Source organism: Ooceraea biroi, chromosome 2 (assembly GCF_003672135.1).
Source record: "Ooceraea biroi isolate clonal line C1 chromosome 2, Obir_v5.4, whole genome shotgun sequence".
NCBI lineage: Eukaryota > Metazoa > Arthropoda > Insecta > Hymenoptera > Formicidae > Ooceraea > Ooceraea biroi.
In genome coordinates this window covers 16555527-16576856 of record NC_039507.1, presented here as the reverse complement: position 1 = coordinate 16576856, position 21330 = coordinate 16555527, and the positions used below count along the sequence as shown (strand labels likewise).

The 21330-nt window shown below is 40.5% G+C and overlaps 1 protein-coding gene across 1 annotated transcript in view; it reads right to left on the bottom strand.

Moving 5' to 3' along the window:
- The window catches only part of LOC105280161, a 386539-nt gene that overhangs the window by 60925 nt on the left and 304284 nt on the right, over positions 1–21330 (bottom strand). The window contains exon 5 of the mRNA XM_026967845.1: positions 16693–16850. Coding sequence (XP_026823646.1) covers positions 16693–16850 — 158 coding nt within the window. The remainder of the gene's footprint in view (positions 1–16692; positions 16851–21330) is intronic.

Here is a 21330-nt window from a genome sequence, read left to right as displayed (position 1 = left end):
TTATACAAAAATGTGATAATCACTGCAGCTTCTATATTTAAGATTAAGTCAAAGAATCTCGAGGCAAATGAGATATTAATGTACAGAAAAATAAAATATTACTAGACATAATCATATTAAAAAATCCGTCTTCCTTGGTTTCCGTCTCTCGTAATGTTGCATCAAGTTGACATTATTTTTCATGCGCGACACATGCCGCGCGACTGGATAGAAATAAGCGAGTGGGCCCTGACGGTACCTGAGTATCAAACATACCGAGTGGCGAGATAACGTGTCGCAGCTTGCCGAGTATTTCGTCGGATAAATTGTCGTGCCGCTACGGGGAGAATTGCGCAATAAATTTCCAATCTCGCGAGGAACGCGTGGAAAAAGTCGCCTCCTCGACGGTGAAATAAGCGTCGACTTACGCGCGCGCGCGCGAGAGAGAACCCCACATCGCATAACAGTTAATTCCCAGAGATGCACTCCTTAATGCAGGCATTAAAACAGAGGATTAAAGTTAAATGAAACAGCAAACGGAATTAACGGATTAGGGCAAAACAGGTAATCCTCTCCTCGATTTAATCTTCGCCATTGTCGGAATGGACTTGTCGGTCCATGAAAGATGGTTGAGCGCCTGTCAAAAATATATATACATAAATTCCTCGGCTGACCGAAACTCTCGCGCGCTGTGCTCCCATTTTCATGGCATGGTCCTAACATCCGTCAACCCTGAAGTTCCTCTACGGTAGCCCGCTTACGTGTTCGCAAGTTCCATGGAAACGCAATTCGTGTAACGTGTCGGGCTACGAGCGCAGACGATAGAAACTTGTTAAGCGGTGAATTTTATTGCGCTTCTTCGTATTCCGGACACGTCACACACTGCGAGAGATAGCCCGGCTGCCAAAGTTCCGAAGCCCGTCGGGGTATTGTAAATTTTCCCATTGTTTTGCGCCGCACTCCCGTGATCTTCGTAATCTCCGCAAGAACGATCCGCCAACCGGTCGCCCTCGTGCGCCAAAAAGCCCTTTGTGCTTACGAATTATTAACTCTCTCGTGCTGTCGATCGTGCCGGTTGACGGCTGAAGCTGCGTTTTGTATGCGAGCTTCTTGCTTTGTTAATAATGTTACCGCGTGAGGGGTCGCAAAGCTGGCGATCGCAAAGATTCTTCCCGATAACGAGGCAACAGCGGAAACCGATGGAAGCAGCAAGCTCCGTAAGGGCTCTGGCGGAAGTCTGTTTGAAATAACGGCTAAATCCATCTCGTCCCGCTATGTAAGCTCTTCTCAAGCAGTCACAAATCTTATATCTTTATGGACCTTTAATCGATATCACTTACGCGAAAAGCGGAAGACTTTTTCAGCGTTTGAAAGGCTATTCTTCTCTCGTTTCATAGCCAGGGCGCGATCGATGGTTCTTTCAACTCTCATTGTTATATTAACACAGAGCGTGCTGCGGAATGTGAAAAAAAACTTTTCTTTACGGAGATTTCATTAAAGTTTGCTATTATTCGCAACTTTTCGAATTTTAACATTGGAATTTACTTATTGCAGACATTTTTGTTGGATGGCAGGCATTCTATATTCCCCATTTCAAATTCACTGCTAAATGTTTTTTTTATTAATTTATACATTTAGCATTCTGTTTCAATATGAGGTATTATTTAAATATGAGGTAAAGATAAGAATGATGTAAGATATAAACGTATTCGTGCAATCTGGCGTACGCCAACTGTTATTCCAATTTCACTGATGTGTTTCTAATCTACGTAAAAAAACATTCCCCCGCCTGCGAGAGCTGACGACATCGTTTCCTCCTGGGCAAGTTACATTGCCGAGATCACATGGAAACCTCCAGTTTTTGTATCTTATTTTACCGTGCCGGAAGCGAGGAAGAAGGAGCAATGTCGTTTAAGCCCATTCTTACTGGTACCTGATATCCATTCGGCTTCGTTGCTTCCATGCGAGCGGTGCGGCGGTACGAGTATTACCCCGTAGACTGGTCCGCGAGAAATGAGGTTTCCATCAGTTAGTTTGCAAATTCCCACGAGTTACTTGGTCGCACAACGACGGAGTTTCAGTCCGAGAGAGTCGTGCTCAAACTCGCGTTAGCGCGATCGGGATGGCTCGAGTTAAACTTTTGCCGGGAGAGAATCCGCCTCATCTTCGAGTCGCGCGCCAAAGACACTCGCGCTCCTCCGAAATGAGAGTGAGGATACTCATAAAATATAGAAACTAAGTAATATCTTCTATCGTTATAAAGGTCGTGATGTATGAAATGTATCCTCCGAAGTTAGCACATTGAGCGACTCTGAAAACCTCGTAACTATTAAGAGCGACAGTTATTATATATCTTAGGATAACTGTGTTAGTTATTTCTATGTTAGCACGATGTAATTACGTTAGTACGATGATGCTCGAAGCTGTGCATTAATTAGACGAAGATTACATAAAGGGAAAATTATGTATGTAACAAGAGATGTGTTAATATCTATTACTCTTAGAATGAAGAGTATATTTATAAATATAAAATAAAAATAAATATTTTCAGAAGGAAGAGAATACACTGTCGCAGACTTTTTATTTTTCTTCCATCCGCTTAAAGCAATTAATCTCCTTTTCCCGAAACTATGTAATAATTTCATTAATGTACACGTCGTGAATGGTCGCTCAAGTACTCTCTCAAGAAGCGCTTGTTCAGTTAAAAATACCAGTGACCTATAATTTTTCTCAACAAAGCGGAGTTACACGGTGCACGGAATTGCAGCCGATACATTTAAGCATTTTTATTGCTGATAACGGAAGAACCGGGGTTGTTAGCTTGACGTAAAAACGGTTTTGTATGATATTTGTTCTTCCCCGCCTCCGCCACTTTTAATCCCCGCGGATTGAAGATCGTGCTTTGTGCCAGCAAAACCGTCAGATTTAGTCATACATCAGCGAAACGAAAGACGTTCTTGTCGAGCGCTCGGAAAATACGAGCGTGCGCAACCACTTAAGAAATTGTATAAGAGACACGATGCATCATCGTCCTTTGGGAATAGACGAGAGAATGCTGCTAAACGAATGGGATGCGTGATGGATGTTGTAATATCTCTAGCACATAGATGGAACGCGAATATAGGTAATGAACGTGAATCATATCGAAAATTAATAATTCTGACGATCAAATAAAATTGCTTACTTTAAGTACAGTAATCACCGCAATCGCACATTAACAACCTGTTCTTAAGACTGATAGAGGATCTTAACACTGATAGTTTCTATCTCACCAGCAATAACAAGCTCGATAACATTTTCTTACTCGAATAATTATTTAAGTTAATATATAATTGTTAATTTTTGATCATTGAAATATATAGCTTTTATTTCTTTCTCTGTATGTGTGCGAGGTTTCAAGCATCCATTCTCATTTATATTTTGTTAAATATAAATTATCTGTTCGATTTATAAAATATTATAGATATATAATTAATTATCTGTTTGATTTATAAAATATTATAGATTTATAAATAATTATCTGTTCGATTTATAAAATATTATAGATTTATAAATTATCTGTTAGATTTATAAAAAACATACTTTGCTCAAGTTGCTTATACTGATGCGGAATGAATTATTACAAATATTAAATTCGCACGAAAAATTGCGAATATTTAAATGCTGACGGCGCCGGCGGGATCTGACGGTGCATTTTTGTATGGTTGTCATCACGTTGAAGGATTGTTGAACATGGTGCCGATGCTGGAGAGTTTCAGTTATAAATTGTAAAACTGTAACGTTTCGATACGCAACGATGGTTGAATGAAGCGGCTTTTGTGCGCGCGATAATATGCCGCTTTTGAAAGAACCGAGCGGTTGATGGACGACGGTAATATCTGCTGTACATTGTGGCGTGAAAAAGGATGCATGAGCGCAAAAAACTCAGGAAAATCAGTAATACTGTTACATATGCTAATACTTTATGTACGACGTCGCGGAATTTTTTTCTGCGATAAGTCACGAAGCTGCGGCACTTCGATAACCGAGTAATGTTTGAATTAAACCAACCGAGTTATCGATAGCGCCGTCTCTTTCTCCGAGTGCGTATTGGCAATTATATCTGTGTGAATACGATTAAAAATCTGATCGCTTCGCAAATGAGCACTTACTGTGAGTAATAAGTTCTTTTAATTGCAAGTCACATATGAAAATCTCGGCACAGCTTTATCTGTCTTTTACAAGAAGCTATGATAAAAATTAATTAACAATTATAATATAAATGATATAAAATATAAACGATTGCATATCACAATAAACTATCACGGTAAAACTTTGATAATAAATCCTTCGACTTTATATCGCAAACAGTGTATTAACAAATGTTATTATTGCTATACAAATGCATATTTCCAGAGTAACTTTGAAGGCTACGTCAATCTATTAATGCATTATTTCCAACAATAAATGTAAACAATAATGTTTTCTTTTCAAATTTCGCGTGTTTAACAAAGCTCGCATGTTTAACAAAATAGAACAGCTATCTACATGATTTAAAAACTTAAATTAAAGAAGCATGCTTGATAAAAAGTATAGCATGCAGCTCGGGCACATGAAATATTAATGCAATATTATATTAGCATGAACGACGATGTTGCAAATGCTCTGGTACTTTATATGCGTATCGCAAGCTCCATTTGAGGGCTCACCTAGGGAAAGCGTTCCGATAGACTTTTATATTATCTGTTTATTTTTGTTGTCGTAAGTACACACTCACATGAATAATATTTCATGCGAGACTATCGCGTGGAATAATGGACAATCGCGCCTCGCGCAACACTTTTACCGCGACCTACAAAACGAAGAAAGAAGAATGCACTAACTTTGTTGCACGTTGCGACAATGTAAAGTCCTCGCTTCACTGCGGGTTGATCTACTCTTCTAACACAAAGTGCTAGCAATTATGTAATTCGACTTTGTAATTTATGTATGAAACTTTACGTCTTCGTAATAGCCGAAGCTTCGCTACCCGTGCGTTTCTTAATCGTATTTGCTGCTTATGAACTTACTGATGTCAACAAGTAATTCAACGTTCGCCGTGCCGCGCCATAAATCTGATATCCGAATAAAAACTTCATTTGTTCAAGCGAAAACGAATTTTACAAACGCGGCGTATAATAATTCGTAAATTGCAGTTTAGCAAAGAGCAAACAAGGCAAACTAATAAACTAAATGACAAATATGTATTATTTTATACGTAATCGTGAAATAAACTATATAAAAATATGATAATATATAAATTCGCATTTTTCTAACATTGAAGAACGCATAGCAGAACTTTTCAAGCTGATTTGCATTTGCGATATCTATAAACGTTTCAGCAGAACGCTTTGGATACACGTCAAAATTGTGTACACCTATTCATGTACACAAAATAATTCATACCTATTGTTTCACATAGAGACCTGCCAGATATTATCGCATTTCTTTACGAGCTCCCATCAGATATAACTTATCGCGGTAAACCTGCCGACGGGAGTAGGTAATTTAAAGTTCGGATAGGACTGAAAGAAATTGAGTGGATCCAGGCTGGAAGTTTTCTAATTAATCGACGAAAGCCGGCGTAACGGCCACGGCGGATGAAAAATTCTATCATTCGCTTACTCGGATCGCCATTGGAGAAGACCGAAAGATAAGGATCGAGATTATGGTCGGCGCCAGTGATCGCCGATTATATGGGGAGAAAAGACGCGCGGTCCCCTAGCGCGATCTTTACGCTAAATCGGCGCTGCGCTTCTTGAGAGCCATCGCAGATCCTCGTTAGAAAGAGATTGCCTCGTGATCGATAACATCCGCCGAATCCCGGAATTCGCCCTTTCGGCGAGAAGAATTCGCCGTGGAATGCAACGGAAGACCCATATAAATTAAGGCGCGCCCTATACGCGTTGGCTATGTCGAAGAGAAGAGAACGACCGACCTCTATCTGTCGACGACAGCTGCTTTATCGGGAAACCAATTTTTCATCGAATCGTTCCGGCTCCCGTAACACCTCATACCGTACTTAATATACGGCACACTTTTCGTCACGAAACTGTCAATCCGATGCAGTATGTGTCGCGGCTCTGAAGCGAGTTGCTGCCATGCGAGTCAATCGCCCGCCGTGTCGAACTTTATCAAGTCGCGTATTCCACGTATCACGACATTAATAAGCTCCGCTTCGTGAAATTATTATCTGGACGTATCAGAGAAATACAGGATGTCCCGGGTTTTAACCGACAAACTGCGGGAGCATATTCTACTAGTGGAAATAAGAAAAAATTCTTATATCGAGTTTGCTTAGAAATGCTTTATTACAAAGTTATAAACCAATATTGAAAAGAAATATCAGATAAGTAACAACGGATTTTTTCACAAAAATAAAAATTATCTACGCAATGATTTAGTGACGCATTTCAAAATGTTGTCCTTGCACATCGATACAAGCTAGACATCGACGTAGTACAGAATTTGTTACAGTACGACATTCCTGAAAATTTTCTTGCATCTCAGTAACTGAATTAGTAATTCGTTGCTTTAAATCTATCTGGTACTCTCCTGTTAGGAAATCTACGTTGATACTCTCGTACGGCAGCTCGTGCATTTCCGTCACAGAATCCGTACACGAAATCAATATCAGTGTATTCCTCATTTGAAAACACTTTTGGCATTCTGATAGTAATTGCTAGTTGACACGACGATTGAAATCTAACAGCTACTGTTGTGAAAGTAACAATCATACTGAATCGTTTCAACATAATACATGAACATGAATACATGTGAATACACATAACATAAACATCTTCGACCTTCCAAATTCTACACTATGTTCCGTTGTTACTTATCTCATATTTCTTTTCAATATTGGTTTATAACTTTGTAACAAAGCATTTCTAAGCAAACTCGATATAAGAATTTTTTCTTATTTCCACTAGTAGAATATGCTCCCGCAGTTTGTCGGTTAAAACCCGGGACACCCTGTATACTTAAAAAGAATGGTAATAGGATAAATTTCAGCATTATTATTATTTGATTATTTGAACGTGTGGTTCGATAAAGGATGCGTATATGAAGAATGAATTATATTTATACAGATATACTTATTTTGTTCTTCCTCTCTTCCCATGTTTCTCGTAAATTTCATATCGCATCAAATGGAAAAGAATGATGTATTATAATCTTCCTTCTTCTTCTGTAACTTAAGTCCTTTCAGTATAAGCTTAGTCTCTCTTTGATAGCCATTATTCTTTACGATCTTGAGAGAGAGAGAGAGAGAGAGAGAGCATTGGTCCTTCCCTATTTCATTTGCCGTTTCAATTCTTTGAATCAGATCGGCTTACATCTTTGGGCTTTTCAACAAAAGTTTTTTTACAAGGTGAGATGAAACCACCAATCTGAAGGACCAGGTACAATTTGTACCTCAAGAAGCAAGATGACCTACTATATCTCCAGGCACTGGACAGCTCAGATGTCTCGGGAGCGTCATTTACCATATCCACAAATGTGAGTCCTTGAGGGACATGTATTATCATACAAATGCATTATTTTAACGTTTTCAACGATTTTCACAGAATATTTTTCCGTTCTCTAGTAATCCAAAAAGCCCAAAAACTCATTTATTAAACGCACACATTTATTATCAGCTTATTCGCAAATCTGCGGCTGGTGATCGTGACACAAGGAACGAGGAAAAACGAATCTCATGGACGAAAGTCATGGGGAAAGTCGACGACAGTCTATGGAGAATGATAGCGGTAAATAAAATTAAGTTCACCCTAACGAGCGTTTCACGAGTTTGAGAAGCGTGTCGGGAATGACAGGGTAGATCGCGCGCCAGCAGTTATCCCCCCGCTATTCGGTGAACTGTACTCGACTCAACGACGGGGCTGTCCGTCGAGATGTAACTTACACGCAGCCACGAACCCCCGAGACCATTTCTCATCCTGGCTTCACGCGCTGCGACGCGAAGAGGGTGAAACGGCGGCGTGAAAGAGGTGTACGAGGCACGCGATGCTGGCGAAAGCAAGGCGGAACCACCGACCTAGCCAGAAGAATCCATTTGGCGAAGGTAACGGATGAGGCGAGAAAGTTTGCGCGGCGATAACTCATCGTTCACACCTTATTTACCTAGTCGTCTTCGCTTCGCCTAGTCGATCGTTCCCACGCCTCTACAGTTCAACGAAATTGAATTTTAACACGAGTCCCTCTTCCTTCGAAGGTATCCGGATTCGTATTTACGCCTGAACGAAATTATATTCCCTCAAGTCAGTTTTGTGTACATTGAAATGTCCATTAATATCTAACAAAAGTTAAGAAACGCCTTCAATCCATGTAACTCTTCTCTGAAAATCACTGAAGATGCAACATGCGAGCAACTATGATAATAAGTTAATTACGAGACTAGCAACATCGCATCGTCCGTAAGTAATGTTGTCAACGAGACAAAAATACAACTTGCAGGGGTCTCGAGGGAATCTAAAAGCACTTCAGCACGCGTAAGAAATTACAAGTCCGAGCAGCTAAGAACACAGATCGATCTTGGGGAGAGGAAGATTGCCAAGTTTGAGGATTAATCGCATTGCGCCGTCAGGCGATTGAAGCGGCGAGATATTTCGCTCCTGAAGGATCGCAAACGGGAGTAGACAACCGAGAAACGACGACGGCGAGCAAGCCGTCATCGCAACTGCGAGACTCGGCGACACAGCGGAAGACCGTGCATCATTCCGTCACATATTTATACCTCCACGCCGTGCACAGGGGACGAGGAAGAGGATGTGGTGGAGCAGCAGGAGGTGGAAGAGGACGAGGGATGGTACCGTGGCTTATCGCCTCGAGATTGCGGCTAAATCTCTCCCCGGGGTGCAGCGCGCGCGCGGGAAGTTCCGGGTTTAACAAACGGTTGCTCGCGACGAAATTGCTCGTCGCCAGAACCGGCGCCGCACGAGAGGAAGTTCTCGAGTGTCGTCGTCGGCGCGGCTGCATCCGCCAGGGATGCTGCGACACGGCTTATTCGCCGTGTCGTTTTAATCGCCGCTTTTGTTTTCGCGCCGGTAAGCGCCGGGATATCGGTCCCCCAAGAAAGCACGAAGAACCAACATCGCTCATAATAACATCGTCAAAAAGGATATTTGCCGAGGCGGAGTCGTTTTACGCTCGTTTTACGCGACGGCGACGAGCCGTTATCCGTGCTCCGCAAAACCGCTTTTAATTGTCTTCTATCCTAGTCGCGTCAATACGTAATAATTACAATCGCAAAATTACATTTATGCAAAGGAATTCTCGCATATAAAATTGTATATAATTGCAAAAATGGGGTGATTATTGATTAAACTTATAAAATAAGATCAATTCCAGCGCGCAAAGCGTAAATCGCGAATTATACACGTAACGTTTATTACGAGCATTTATAATTTCTGTAACTTTGTTTCGCTGTTGTTATCGTGCACCTCGAGTTGAAGAGTTCACAGAGCGAGATGGGAATAGTTCATAACTTAGAACTTTGTCGTTCGCTGACCGGTCCGTATTCGATTTTACAGATTGCCGATTCATCTCGTGGTTCAAACCGAATCCCTCAATCGCGTTTCAAGTTTATACAGTATACCTGCAGCGCTCGTTGTTAAACGCGAGGAAATCGATTGTATCGCTTGGGAAACGCCGTGAACGGGGAGAAACCGGATGCAATGCCGGTACAGCGGTAACGAACGCGGGGCTTCAACCGTGCCCACTTTTACGCTTGAATTAACATACTCATTTGTTTCCCCCGAGAGGAAACTCGCTTAACCACGGCGGACCTGCCCGAGACCCTGCCGTACATCGCATGATGCAGATACAGCCGGATGCCCCCTGGAAGGCCCATATTCCCGAGAGATTATTCATGGTGCATCTCCGTCGTCACTTGATTCCTCGATCTTAGCGCAGCAGCCGCAACGAAGATTGCATTTGCACCGAGCGTTGTACCGAGCATTGTTTTATCTCGTTATTGAATGCAACTGTCGTCGACGGGTTTAGCTTCCTGGATAAATTGCCGGCGGAAGGAAACGTATTATGCTCGTTCGTTGTCACCTGGTGAAATGTTTAATTCGTTTCCGCGAACGTGAAACTGAATGCGCGCTTTTCGCGTGCACATATCGCCGCTCCGCATGTTACGCCATTTGTCTTCGTTACGCATATAGAGTGACAATATATTTTAACAATCTCTTTGTATAAGCGCGGTGATAAATGCAGTATATGAATATTTGTCGTAAAACGATACGGTTAATTTTGTTGTTCCCGAAATCCGATGCGCGAAATGGAATGCACCGTTTTAAGCGCGATTTAATATTTATTATGTGAATTAATTCGTTATTGAAATATCAAAACTTTTATATACATATATATCTGTTTGAGAATCCAAATTATATCAGGTTACATTGTGAGTTAATTATGAAAATGTATTATGATTTTCTTTCTATTTATAGCAACTGATATTCATTAATAATCGCAAAAGGCCATACAGTTTAATAAATTCTCGCTTCACGAATATAATTTATTTAACTAAGAGACTCCTGTACACCTCCTCTCCTTTCGTGAGAAGTTACAGTCAACTTCGCCTTTTACTAAATGCAGACTCACACTCTTAAAACACTTGCTACCCTGGAGTTTTGGAGCGCATTATCGCAACGCACCTGCGGTGATAAACATTTACGCCCGGCATAAGAGCGCGTTCAACTATAATATATAAACGTAAACTGAAAGTATCGTGAAACACGTTAAGCTGCATAATGCTCCAAAGATACTGAGGCTGACTCGGCTGTTATTATTTTAAAATCATACAAACGCGATGTTCAGCGAATAAAAATCGATTATACACTTTTTCAAAATAATTATTACGTACACGTTTCCAGTAACACAATTTTTTAATTTTAAATGAAAAGATTTTCGCAAAGCATTAACATCGTGATAAGAATGTCTGATGTAATAAATGATGTAAATAATCCATCATCGACAGGTATCAAACTGACTATAAAAGTCAAGATCTGTTACTTTCATTTTATAATATCGTTTACTTATAATTTCAAGTACAAGATGATGTTATTCAGATAAACTTCAACAGACCTGTTCTAAAAACTTTTAAATGCTCGGATTCACGTCAGATCATATTCACGTGCCGTCGAATAATGCACGCGAGGAAATTTGTTCCGAGATAAACGTTGGGAAACCGAGAGGTCGATGTTGCAATTCCGTTTTATTCATGCATATTTCAAGCATATTTCAAGCAGTTTTTTCCAAGCACTTTTTGCGTTTATCTTTTTCTCATTTGTCTATCCCTTTACAGCGCATCAATGCGGCTCTCCCCATCCATTAGATATTTTTGCAACCACAAATGTTAGCGCTCTTAAAACATGGTTTTTCATGGCTTCACGCGTATCTCCGTTGCGTATCCTGACGCGATTTCATTGCTGATCAAACATTTATCGTGGAAGTTTGCAAAGTGGCAGAAATCTGAAATCCCCTCGTTGCTTGTACACCCTCGGGAAGATCCCACCTAACATGCCGGATACACATTGATGTACATTGATGTACACACACACACATGCGTATATTCTCCCGCTCGCCCGCGCGCGCGTGAGTACTTCTCCTTTTTCCGATGGCGGTTTTAGTACCGCAGGGAAGAATTACTACGAAAAAGCAACCGGAACCATAAAACGCGGTGTTAGGATAGCACGGCTCGTTTTAAGCAAATTCATGGCCGACAAGCGATGCTGTCTGCGCGAGCATCGTAGAAATATACACGGGATGCGAAATCATTTCGGCCAGCAATTTTACGACGGACGTTACGTTTCGCGAGAGGGCTCTGCGCACATGCATGATAAGTGTGAACAGCGTACGCATAGATATTCTGCTAAACACCATCACTGGTCTTATACGGGAATTTTTATGGGGGATCTAATTACGTTTACTATTCATACAATCTGCTACAGATTTATGCACATTTCTCATGTAATCTAAATCTTTACATCGCGATTGATAGTGCGATAATGTAAAATACTCCCTTTTTTATTAAACACGTTCGTGCGGGGGAACAATTAATAGATAAACAATTTATAACTCCTTGAATAATTTTTTATACACGTCGTATGCGTGTCCTATACAAGAATATAAGAGACATATCATCAAATTTCATTTCCGATTCTGATCTGATAAGGCGAAACGTGGCGTAGTTGGTCAAAGAAAAACTTCCGGGAAATCCGGGTTGTTTCCGCGGATGATCCTAATTGACGAGGCGGACGGAACAAGGAAAGAAGAGTCCACGCGCGCGCTCATTCGATGGCGTTCCTTTGATCAATCGAATCGGCGGCGAACATCCGTGACGGGAAACGTGACGTAAGATCCGGTGGACCAGTCGTGCGCGCGGCTGCGAGCGGAAACTATCTCGAAGTCCGTGGCCACGGCGGATTGGCGGATCGACGTGTTTGAAGCCTTCCCTCGGGAGAGAAGCTCCTTATCATCATGCCGGTCGTATAACTGCAGACGGACCGGGTGTATATACACCCCCGAAACGAGCGTTTCCACACGGCCGGCTCCGAAACATTTCAATTACTTATGCCGTGGCAGCGCTCGCGCGCGCACACGAGGGTTGCTTCCTTCCATCCCTCTCGTTCCTCTCCATTAGGCGAGCGACTTAGCAACGGCGGGTGATGGCAGTCTTTCTTAGTTCCGCCCGCTGCGGAACCTCAGGATCGACTTCGAGACAGGCCGTTTGAATTACCACTTCTGAAAGCTCTCTCTCCCGTCTCGCGAATACGCGGATGATTAAAAGCCGCTGAGCGTTAAGCGCGATGTTGGCTCGTTAATTTTTAAACTCGCTCGCCGCGTTAATAATTCATCGGATGTGCCTTCGGTCTTAATGTCGGTCGATGAGAGGTATCTGTGGCTTTAATTTATCTCCAACTCGTAAATCATGGAAACACGTTGGGTGATGAAAAAAGCATTAAATTGTAACGCGAGTTACTGATGTCGATGTCATCCACGGGGACATCAGCATTGTAACGTGCGTTACAATGTTTTACGTACAATAGTAAAGTAGTCCACAAAAAATATAAAATATAAAAATTTAATAAACGAAAAATATAAAAAATAGGAATAAACGATGTTTTCTATTGAAATTGATTGGTTTTTATATCCAAATTCGTGTGATTGAATCTATTGAATTCGAATCGATTGAATCAAATGTTGTACGATTCTTTGAATTTGAACCAAATTATGATGAAACAAGAATACTTTACCACATTATAGAAAAATATCTGCCGAATGCTTATTAACGCATGATATTCGACCATTTTATTTTTCATTTATTCGTAATTCATTTTATCGTAAATATTTATTTATTAATTGAACTCCATTTCGTGTTTTTTCATGCTGCACTTGTTGCACAGAGATGTGCCGTCCGCGCGAATCAACGCGCGATATTATCTCGTACGCGTTGAAAGAGGTTTCGAGCGGTCATCTCGCGCATGGATGCGTTCGTCGGTGATAAAGTTTTATATCACTGTCAGCTGTGCTCTCTCTCTGCAAAGTGCGGCAATGACTGCGTTTGTGTGTGGGCAAGCGGTTTAACCACGAAACTGTATCGCCAGTAAAACTCGCGTACCTCTCTATCTATCTCTCCCTCCCGCGATTTTCCGCATTGGTTCTCGTTCCTCTTACCTGTCGAAGTGTTCTTCACGATAAAGCGTGATCCTGTCGATTCGTTCGTGAGCCGTTTTTCTCCTTCAGGATCTCCTCCACGAAAGCCAAGCACTTTCACGCGTCCGTTCGCTCCGAAACAATCCTAGCATCGAGCTCATCCCGTTCATTCGTTCTCATGCGCGAGCTTTACGACGGAAATCAACGTGGCTATTATGCGCGGAGGACAATCGTGCGTTCTTATCGTACTGCTTTGGCAGAGCTATCTGGTATTCATGTATTGAGCTCGTCGACAATGAGCATTCATACTCGGGGTCATTGAGAATTACAATTTGAGCCTGTAGCTTATCAAAGTACCAGTATCCTTCCGTGTCGTGATATCCTCTCGTCGAATCCCAAAGAAATCCCTCTCTCGCTATCCCACGGTGCGATTCCGACCGACCCTTTACGACGTTCACTCGGAGAAAGTTCAGTTTCGGCCGTGCCGTATTTTTTTTTCCTTCGCTTTTCCATTCGTGCCGAAAAATAAGAGGTGGTTTTATTTCGCCGCCGCCGCTCCTTGTTTCTATGCGGGCTTCGTTCGCTCTCCTTTTGTCCATATACCGCGTGCGCTCGCGGAACGCCGAAATGAATGGTCGGGGAATTATTCACTTTGCGAAATCTCGGTGAGTGGTTGGAGGGACTAGGACAGAGATAAGATACGACTTCATTTCCGCCTCGCGGCTGCGCTACGCCGCCCGCGCGGACGTCGTTCATTTCCTCCGTCCGTGTCGCGGGTAACTGTACGAAGTCAGCATCGAAGTTGATCGCTCAGCATCTTGAGGGGGCACGATTGCTTCACCACGTCGATCATGTTGCTCTGACATTCTCACATTCAGGAAAAGCTAGTAGTTCACGAAAAACTATTATTACTATTACCAGTTTTGTATATATATCAAGTTGCAGTGCTAATTCGTTGATCGACGCTTTTATTGAAGGATTTATTTGTGCGTTAAAGACGAAAACTCGGAGATATAACGTCTTAAACACATTAGAAACACATGGTTTCACATGGGAATTATGCTCTTGTCTTATCGTGGCTTGCACAACGCATTGTACCTCATGCGCATAGAAAGTTTCGTAAATTGGTCGCTCTGCTGGAACAAGAAGAACGTAGTGCAAGCGATGAATTTTAAGACAGGATACGTTGCACGCCCAGAGGCAAATCTAACCGAATTTATTCAAATCCCTATCGTTTCGTCCCTCGAGCCGTAGGGCGACAGCAATAAGTCACCGTCGCGGATGACCTCTATGAATAATGCAACTTAGAAGAAACTTTTTTTCATAGAAGGAATAAGATAGCGCGAGAGCACATACATTTCTTCAGCTCTTCCAGGGGTCAAGATTGTAAGCGGAAGCAAGCTCTAAGTGAGCGATAATATACGAGCTTCTCGAAGGCTACCATAGAAAAAGATGGTTCAACCATTTATCCACTTTTAACTACCTCGCTATTAAAATATTTGCAATGAGAAATACGAAAAGTTTCCGTCTCAACACTTTACGTCCTCCCCTCGTCCACGCATTTTATTCGGTTGTGTTTTGGAGTTGATTTCTCGCTGACAAATTTGACGAGGCAATGCGTACAGCGATCGGAGTCCACAGGTTTTCATTTAAATTTGAGAAACATAAATAGATAACGAAACTTTATTCCCTTTACTTCATTTCGCTTGTGTCGTGCATTAAGAAAAGTTTAATTAGAAGCTTAGGATCGAGAGCGCGCGCCGCAATCGTGAGATATTTCTCGAGGCAGTTCCGGCGTCATCATCGCCGAAAGGATAAGCGGAGCAAACGAGTTATCGGACGAGACGGAAGATGGGGGACAAGATTCACCCATTGGTTGCGTGCTGTCCTACGGTTGACACAATTTCTCACTGGCGACACGGTCCTGGACGATCGATACCGCCAAGCTCACGTCGCGACTCTGCCTAAGGAGATCATCATCGGGCTAAGCATCACACGCCGACACAATTTCAATCTTAATGGACCATTTTCGGGGCGCAGTCGTGCGGTACGCCGCGTACGATACGACTGATGCTCGAGCTTGCCATTAATGCGACGATAATATTGATCGCTAACTGCGGGGAGCCGATCTCCGAGCCGGTCATTTCGGTGCCGGTCGAACACGGCAGAGATCTATGCGCCTTCGCAAGCGAATGAGAGAACGATCGATCGGGGAGATTTCCGGCATACCCAGAAGCCAAACCTCGAAAGTGATCAATTCGAGCAAAGGATAACGAGACTCTCTGAAAACGCCCGCGTCCCGATTTCGCTGGGGGTTGGATATATAAAGGTCATTTCGAGAGAAGGAGAAAAATCCCAAAAGGATTAACGAGCTCCTCCCGATACAGCCTTTTCTCTCCCCCCGAGATACTCTCTTATAAATATGATGAGAATATCTTCTATCATTCGATTTAGTTCAGAGATATAAATCGAATACAAGTCTCTCTCTCTCTTTCTCTCATTCAGAGTTAGCTTAAAAATTATTATTGCTAAAGGAAAAATTAATCATCCTGTTGTTAATATGACTACCTATTGAAGAAACGATTTGCACATCGAATTTTGATAGAGCAGAGAGATCCCAAGGCTTTACCAATTCGAAAGTTGCAACTCCCTAATCCAATCCAAAAAATATTATGGAATCTAGCAGCAAAACGATAGCAGGATTTATCGTAATGTCCTCTTTTGCCGTCTTACTATTACCACAAATCTGCAATGTGAAATCACATGTATCTTCTCCACGAAAGCTCTAACGATAAATTCCGGGACTTTACAGAAATAATGCACGGAATCGAATAAATTCATGTTCTTCGACAGAATCGGGCGGACTTGTACGTAGTGGCAAATCTGCTACTCAAATATTCGTTGTATAACGAATGAGCAATGTAGGATAGGATAGGCGATGGGATATCGACGCTGTGAGAACTTAATGCCGCGAGTTATCTCGGGGAGCAGTAGCGTGGCGCGAAAGAATAAGAGCAGGCAGAACCAACTCACCGATACTCCGATCCCTCGCTCAGCTGTCTGACCGTAATGGGAAATTCGCTGGGTCCGTGCGCTTTCAGAAGTTCCTGCAATCGCACGAGGCCGTCGTTGCTGTCGTAGATAATGGTGAAACTCTTCCAACCCCAGGCCTTCACCAGATCGACGTACGCCTGGAACACGGGTAATCAATCACAAGCTGTGTTATTATTACAGCCGGGTTTAACAGCTGCCGTAACGCTTTTACGTCTCCCGAGATGCAATTTAACTCTCGGGCTGTCTACATCATTCGATCCTGATAATGTTGCCATCGCATAAAGGCAACAAGTACGATGAATTAACGTCTCTCGCTTAAAGAGTGATAATATTGCACATGCAATTCAATAGGTATTATTTATGCAAAACGCGATACTTGATGTATTATATAATTATTATAATACTGTATCGAATTATATCTAACGCGAGTGTAAATATCATACTTCATAATATATTCGATAAACAAAATAAAATCAGAGCCCTACTTCGTACTATTGTTTAATGAGAAAGAGAGCGAGAGAGAAGTAACAAAAGTGTGTAAAATATATGATAATAATATTCCATTACGTCATTAAAATGTCTAATGTACAACAACAACTTACAATTTATGGCGGCTTTTATCTCACATAATATCCAATGCAAAGTTTAAGTTTATTTATCGAATGATAATGTAGATTGCTCGAAAGTTAGTTTATACACACGTAAATAAATGGGAAAATTGTATATATATATATATATATATATATATATATATATACATATACATATATATATACAGGGTGTTTCCTAAGTAAGTAGACAAACTTAAGGAGAATATTCCTTGGCTTATTTTAAGAAGAAAAGGTCATATAAACATATGTCCTAAACTGCTTTGTTTTCCAAAAAAAGTACATCACTGTTTTCGTTCACTTTTCGGATAGCGTGCTTTTGCAGTACGAGTCAACAGCGATGGGGATGGAGTGGGGATGATCTCGCGGCGCCGCAAGTGAACACTCGTTTCAGACTGCGCCGCGCGGCCGCCGCGAGACCATTCCCACTCCATCCCCACCGCTGTTGACTCGTACTGCAAAAGCACGCTATCCGGCATCACTGCTATCACGTTATCTTTGACGCAAACTTTATTAGTTCCTATTAAGTTTAGTAATTTTATTAATTATGGTAAATTACACAAAGTTTGTCTACTTACTTAGGAAACACCCTGTATATATATATAATTTTGTCGAGACATTATTCAATTAATTATAGCATACATTGGGACAACAACTAACTTAGTGTTAGTGAAACTAGAAATGAACTTGTACCGATTAATCAATCGAATATTTAATACGTTGGCGCTGTGATATAAAAAGCTAGAAAAGAAAACTAAATCTTTACTAAGTATGTATATATACTTAATAATATTTTATATATACGTATACTATATATAAGGTTTACTATTTTTCTTTTAACACTGTAATGTTAAATAACATCTTTATAATATCTATTACGTTCTAATATTAACGAACTGCATGCAGTTCTTTAATATTATAATTTTAGGTAATATAATATTAAATAAAATTTTAATATAATTTGCAGTTCTCTAATATTATGCAGCAGTTTTGATGTTTACTAGATATGTCTGCACAAAGCAATGATACAATGCAATGATACAATGATATCTTTACAGAGTGGAAAAGATGGAAAAAGTATATACAAGATTCACAAATATAACGATTTGACATGGTTCCGGTCCACAAGATATTAACAAATGGTATGTTGGAAATAACAACGACGTATCATAAGAAAAATCCGCGCAGCGATGCGGACATTTCTGTTCATGTTTCAAATTCTGCTGGAGTTCGGATTACGATATACTGCCGATGAAATGTTAGCAGCATTGACTATAAATCGAAATCGAGTCACAAACGCGAGCTCTGTAGGCACCATTATCGTGAACGCGAATAGAACCGTCATAAAATACCATAGTCTGCGCTGTTGTTTTCGTCATATTTTCTGTTTCTCTTCTCATGTTGCAGAGGAATCGTTATATTGGAATAATAAGAATATCTTTGCAGTTGCGTACGTGTGTACAATACTTTCGAAAGTAGGTATTGTTTCCTGAAATCTCTAGAGAAAGATCATTTTCACGTTAGATATTTATTTGTAAATTGGATCATTAAATTGATGATTCTTGATTATCTGATTTGTTAAAAATACAAATATTAATAATAAAAAATATTAATAATAAAAAATTAACAAAAAATGTTTTATCTAATAGTATAAAATTGACAAAACATCATTATAAATTTAGTTTTTTAGTTCTTTTTATATATATTGTTTAAAAGTGATATGTATTGCATATTGCATATTGCATCGCATTTCGCAGCCTAATAACAGAATAAAATAAATTCTGACGCTTCCCCTGCGATTGAATTTTAAAATAAGTTCGTCCCGTTATACATCCTTTGTTACACATTGTGTCACGGTGCAACGAAGCATCTTTTGTGAAAATAGCTCGTAAGAGACTGCAACTTATTCTGTCGCGCAGCAGTTCCTCCACAGCCCAGGCTTTTAACTGGAAAAACAAGTATCACAGACGCGCGGCTCTCCAATAACCGAATCGAAGGCGAGCCAAGATGCTTTCGCGAGAATTCACTTCGCCGGTAACGCATCCTTCGCAGCCACGCTTTCTCCGATAATCCGAATTCTGTGAAAGGGTGAATGTATATTTTTCAGCGAGGAACTTCCGCCGGTGGTTCCATCCGCCATCCTCTCTCCTTTTTCTACCTCCATTCTCTCCTCCAGCGAACCCGCACAAACATACGATCCTCAAGATTTTATATTACCGACCATTCGCTTCCTTTCCCGCACTTTTCGCGAAGAAATCACCGACCGTCTAGCTGCATAATATCCTTTCGGGATGCACGTTATACATAATCCCGGCCATTAGGATTATAAGGCGCGCGCGATGTCACGAGCCTTGGACCGCTGCGTTAACTTCTACCTCACTCACGGATAAATCATTTTACAAGCTCTGCTCTCTGGAATGAAATTCTGCGCACTTGATCTCGCTGGTTAGCCCGTTACGTGCTCCATTACAAAATATATGTGCACGCCTGCGAGTGATATCTTTATCGAAAATGAAAATTTACGAAATTGTTTACAAATCTTGGAATATTGTCGTCTTCGTTTCAAGATATGTATGTTAACAAGCAAGATATAATATTGTAAAAAGGAATTAATTGTATATGTGTGTTAGATATAGCCAGCAATATTGTTTCTAAGTTACTGTATCATTTTTAATTTTCTGTTTTGTTGAATGCAATAAATATTATTTCGCACAAGGGAGATTTGTACTGCATGGAATCTAAATGATAAATGGTAGTACTACGTGTGCAGTTTGCCGATTTTATATACTTCTTAGATCATATATTCTATAAACGTTTGTAACTTGTTAGGTACGCTTACAAATTCTTTGTGTTTTTGTAGAGTATCTTCTATTTCTTTTATATTCTATACTAGAATTGCTAAAATTGAAAGTTTAAAATGAGACAATGACTTCTTTAATTCGCCAATAAATACGTTAATAATTCCTGTTTATTTGTTGACCAAATGACTGGCAATATAATAAAATATTAATAATACAACATTTTTCGACCATTTTTTGGTCTTTATCAAGTGTAAAGGTGCGTCAGAAATCATTTTCTGAAAGTAATATATATTATACATACAAACAAGATTTGTGTGTTTTAATTGATTTGGAAACACAAAGTTTAGAAATAATATAATAGTTTGATGCACCCAATACAAGAAATTGTGAATAATAACATACCATATTTTTATAAAGATCGATTAACCAACACTTCTCTCAAATATCATGCGTACTCTACAAATGCACAAACTGTAATGAAAACACTGAAGCACGATGCTAGCTATACAAAAGGGCACTAGCACGAATTTCGATCCCCTCAAACGTTTTTCTGTGAAATACTCGTTGATTTACGCCGTTTATTGTGTCATATCGATCTTTTAACGGCCCACATTTCCCTGAGCGAATTGCGAGCAAATTGTATCGATCGCATTTGTCGCTTTATTGTGCTACATTCATGCTAAGTTACACAATGTACATTAAATTATATGAATTAAATAAAGAATATTCTATGGTAATCTATCTATTCGTTACAAAAAATGCATTTTACTCCTTTTTATAAAGTATTGTATGAAATAATAAGTCATGTTATTGGGTGACAGCTTTTTTGGCCGGAAAAACACAAGTGTGTACAGAAATCGCAGGAACAACCGATCTTTTCCTTACGCACTCTGCCAAAATCTGACCGTCCTTCTTTGAAAACTGATCTCTCTTTTTTTCATCACCAAGTTACACGTATTCAGATAAACACCATCTCCAGGTTACTAATTATTCATTAAATGCTTTGACAAAATGATGTTATTTCAAAGCAACGAATTAATTATCGGTTAAAGGCGAACGACTTAAACGACAATTCTACGACTATGCTTTCCCTCCCCTATAGTATGTAAAAGTATTAGTCACTAGGGAAACGCCTGGCGTAGACAGGCGTTATCATTGTAGAAATTAAAGATTTCCAGAATTTTCCCATTACCCGGAGGTGAACCCCT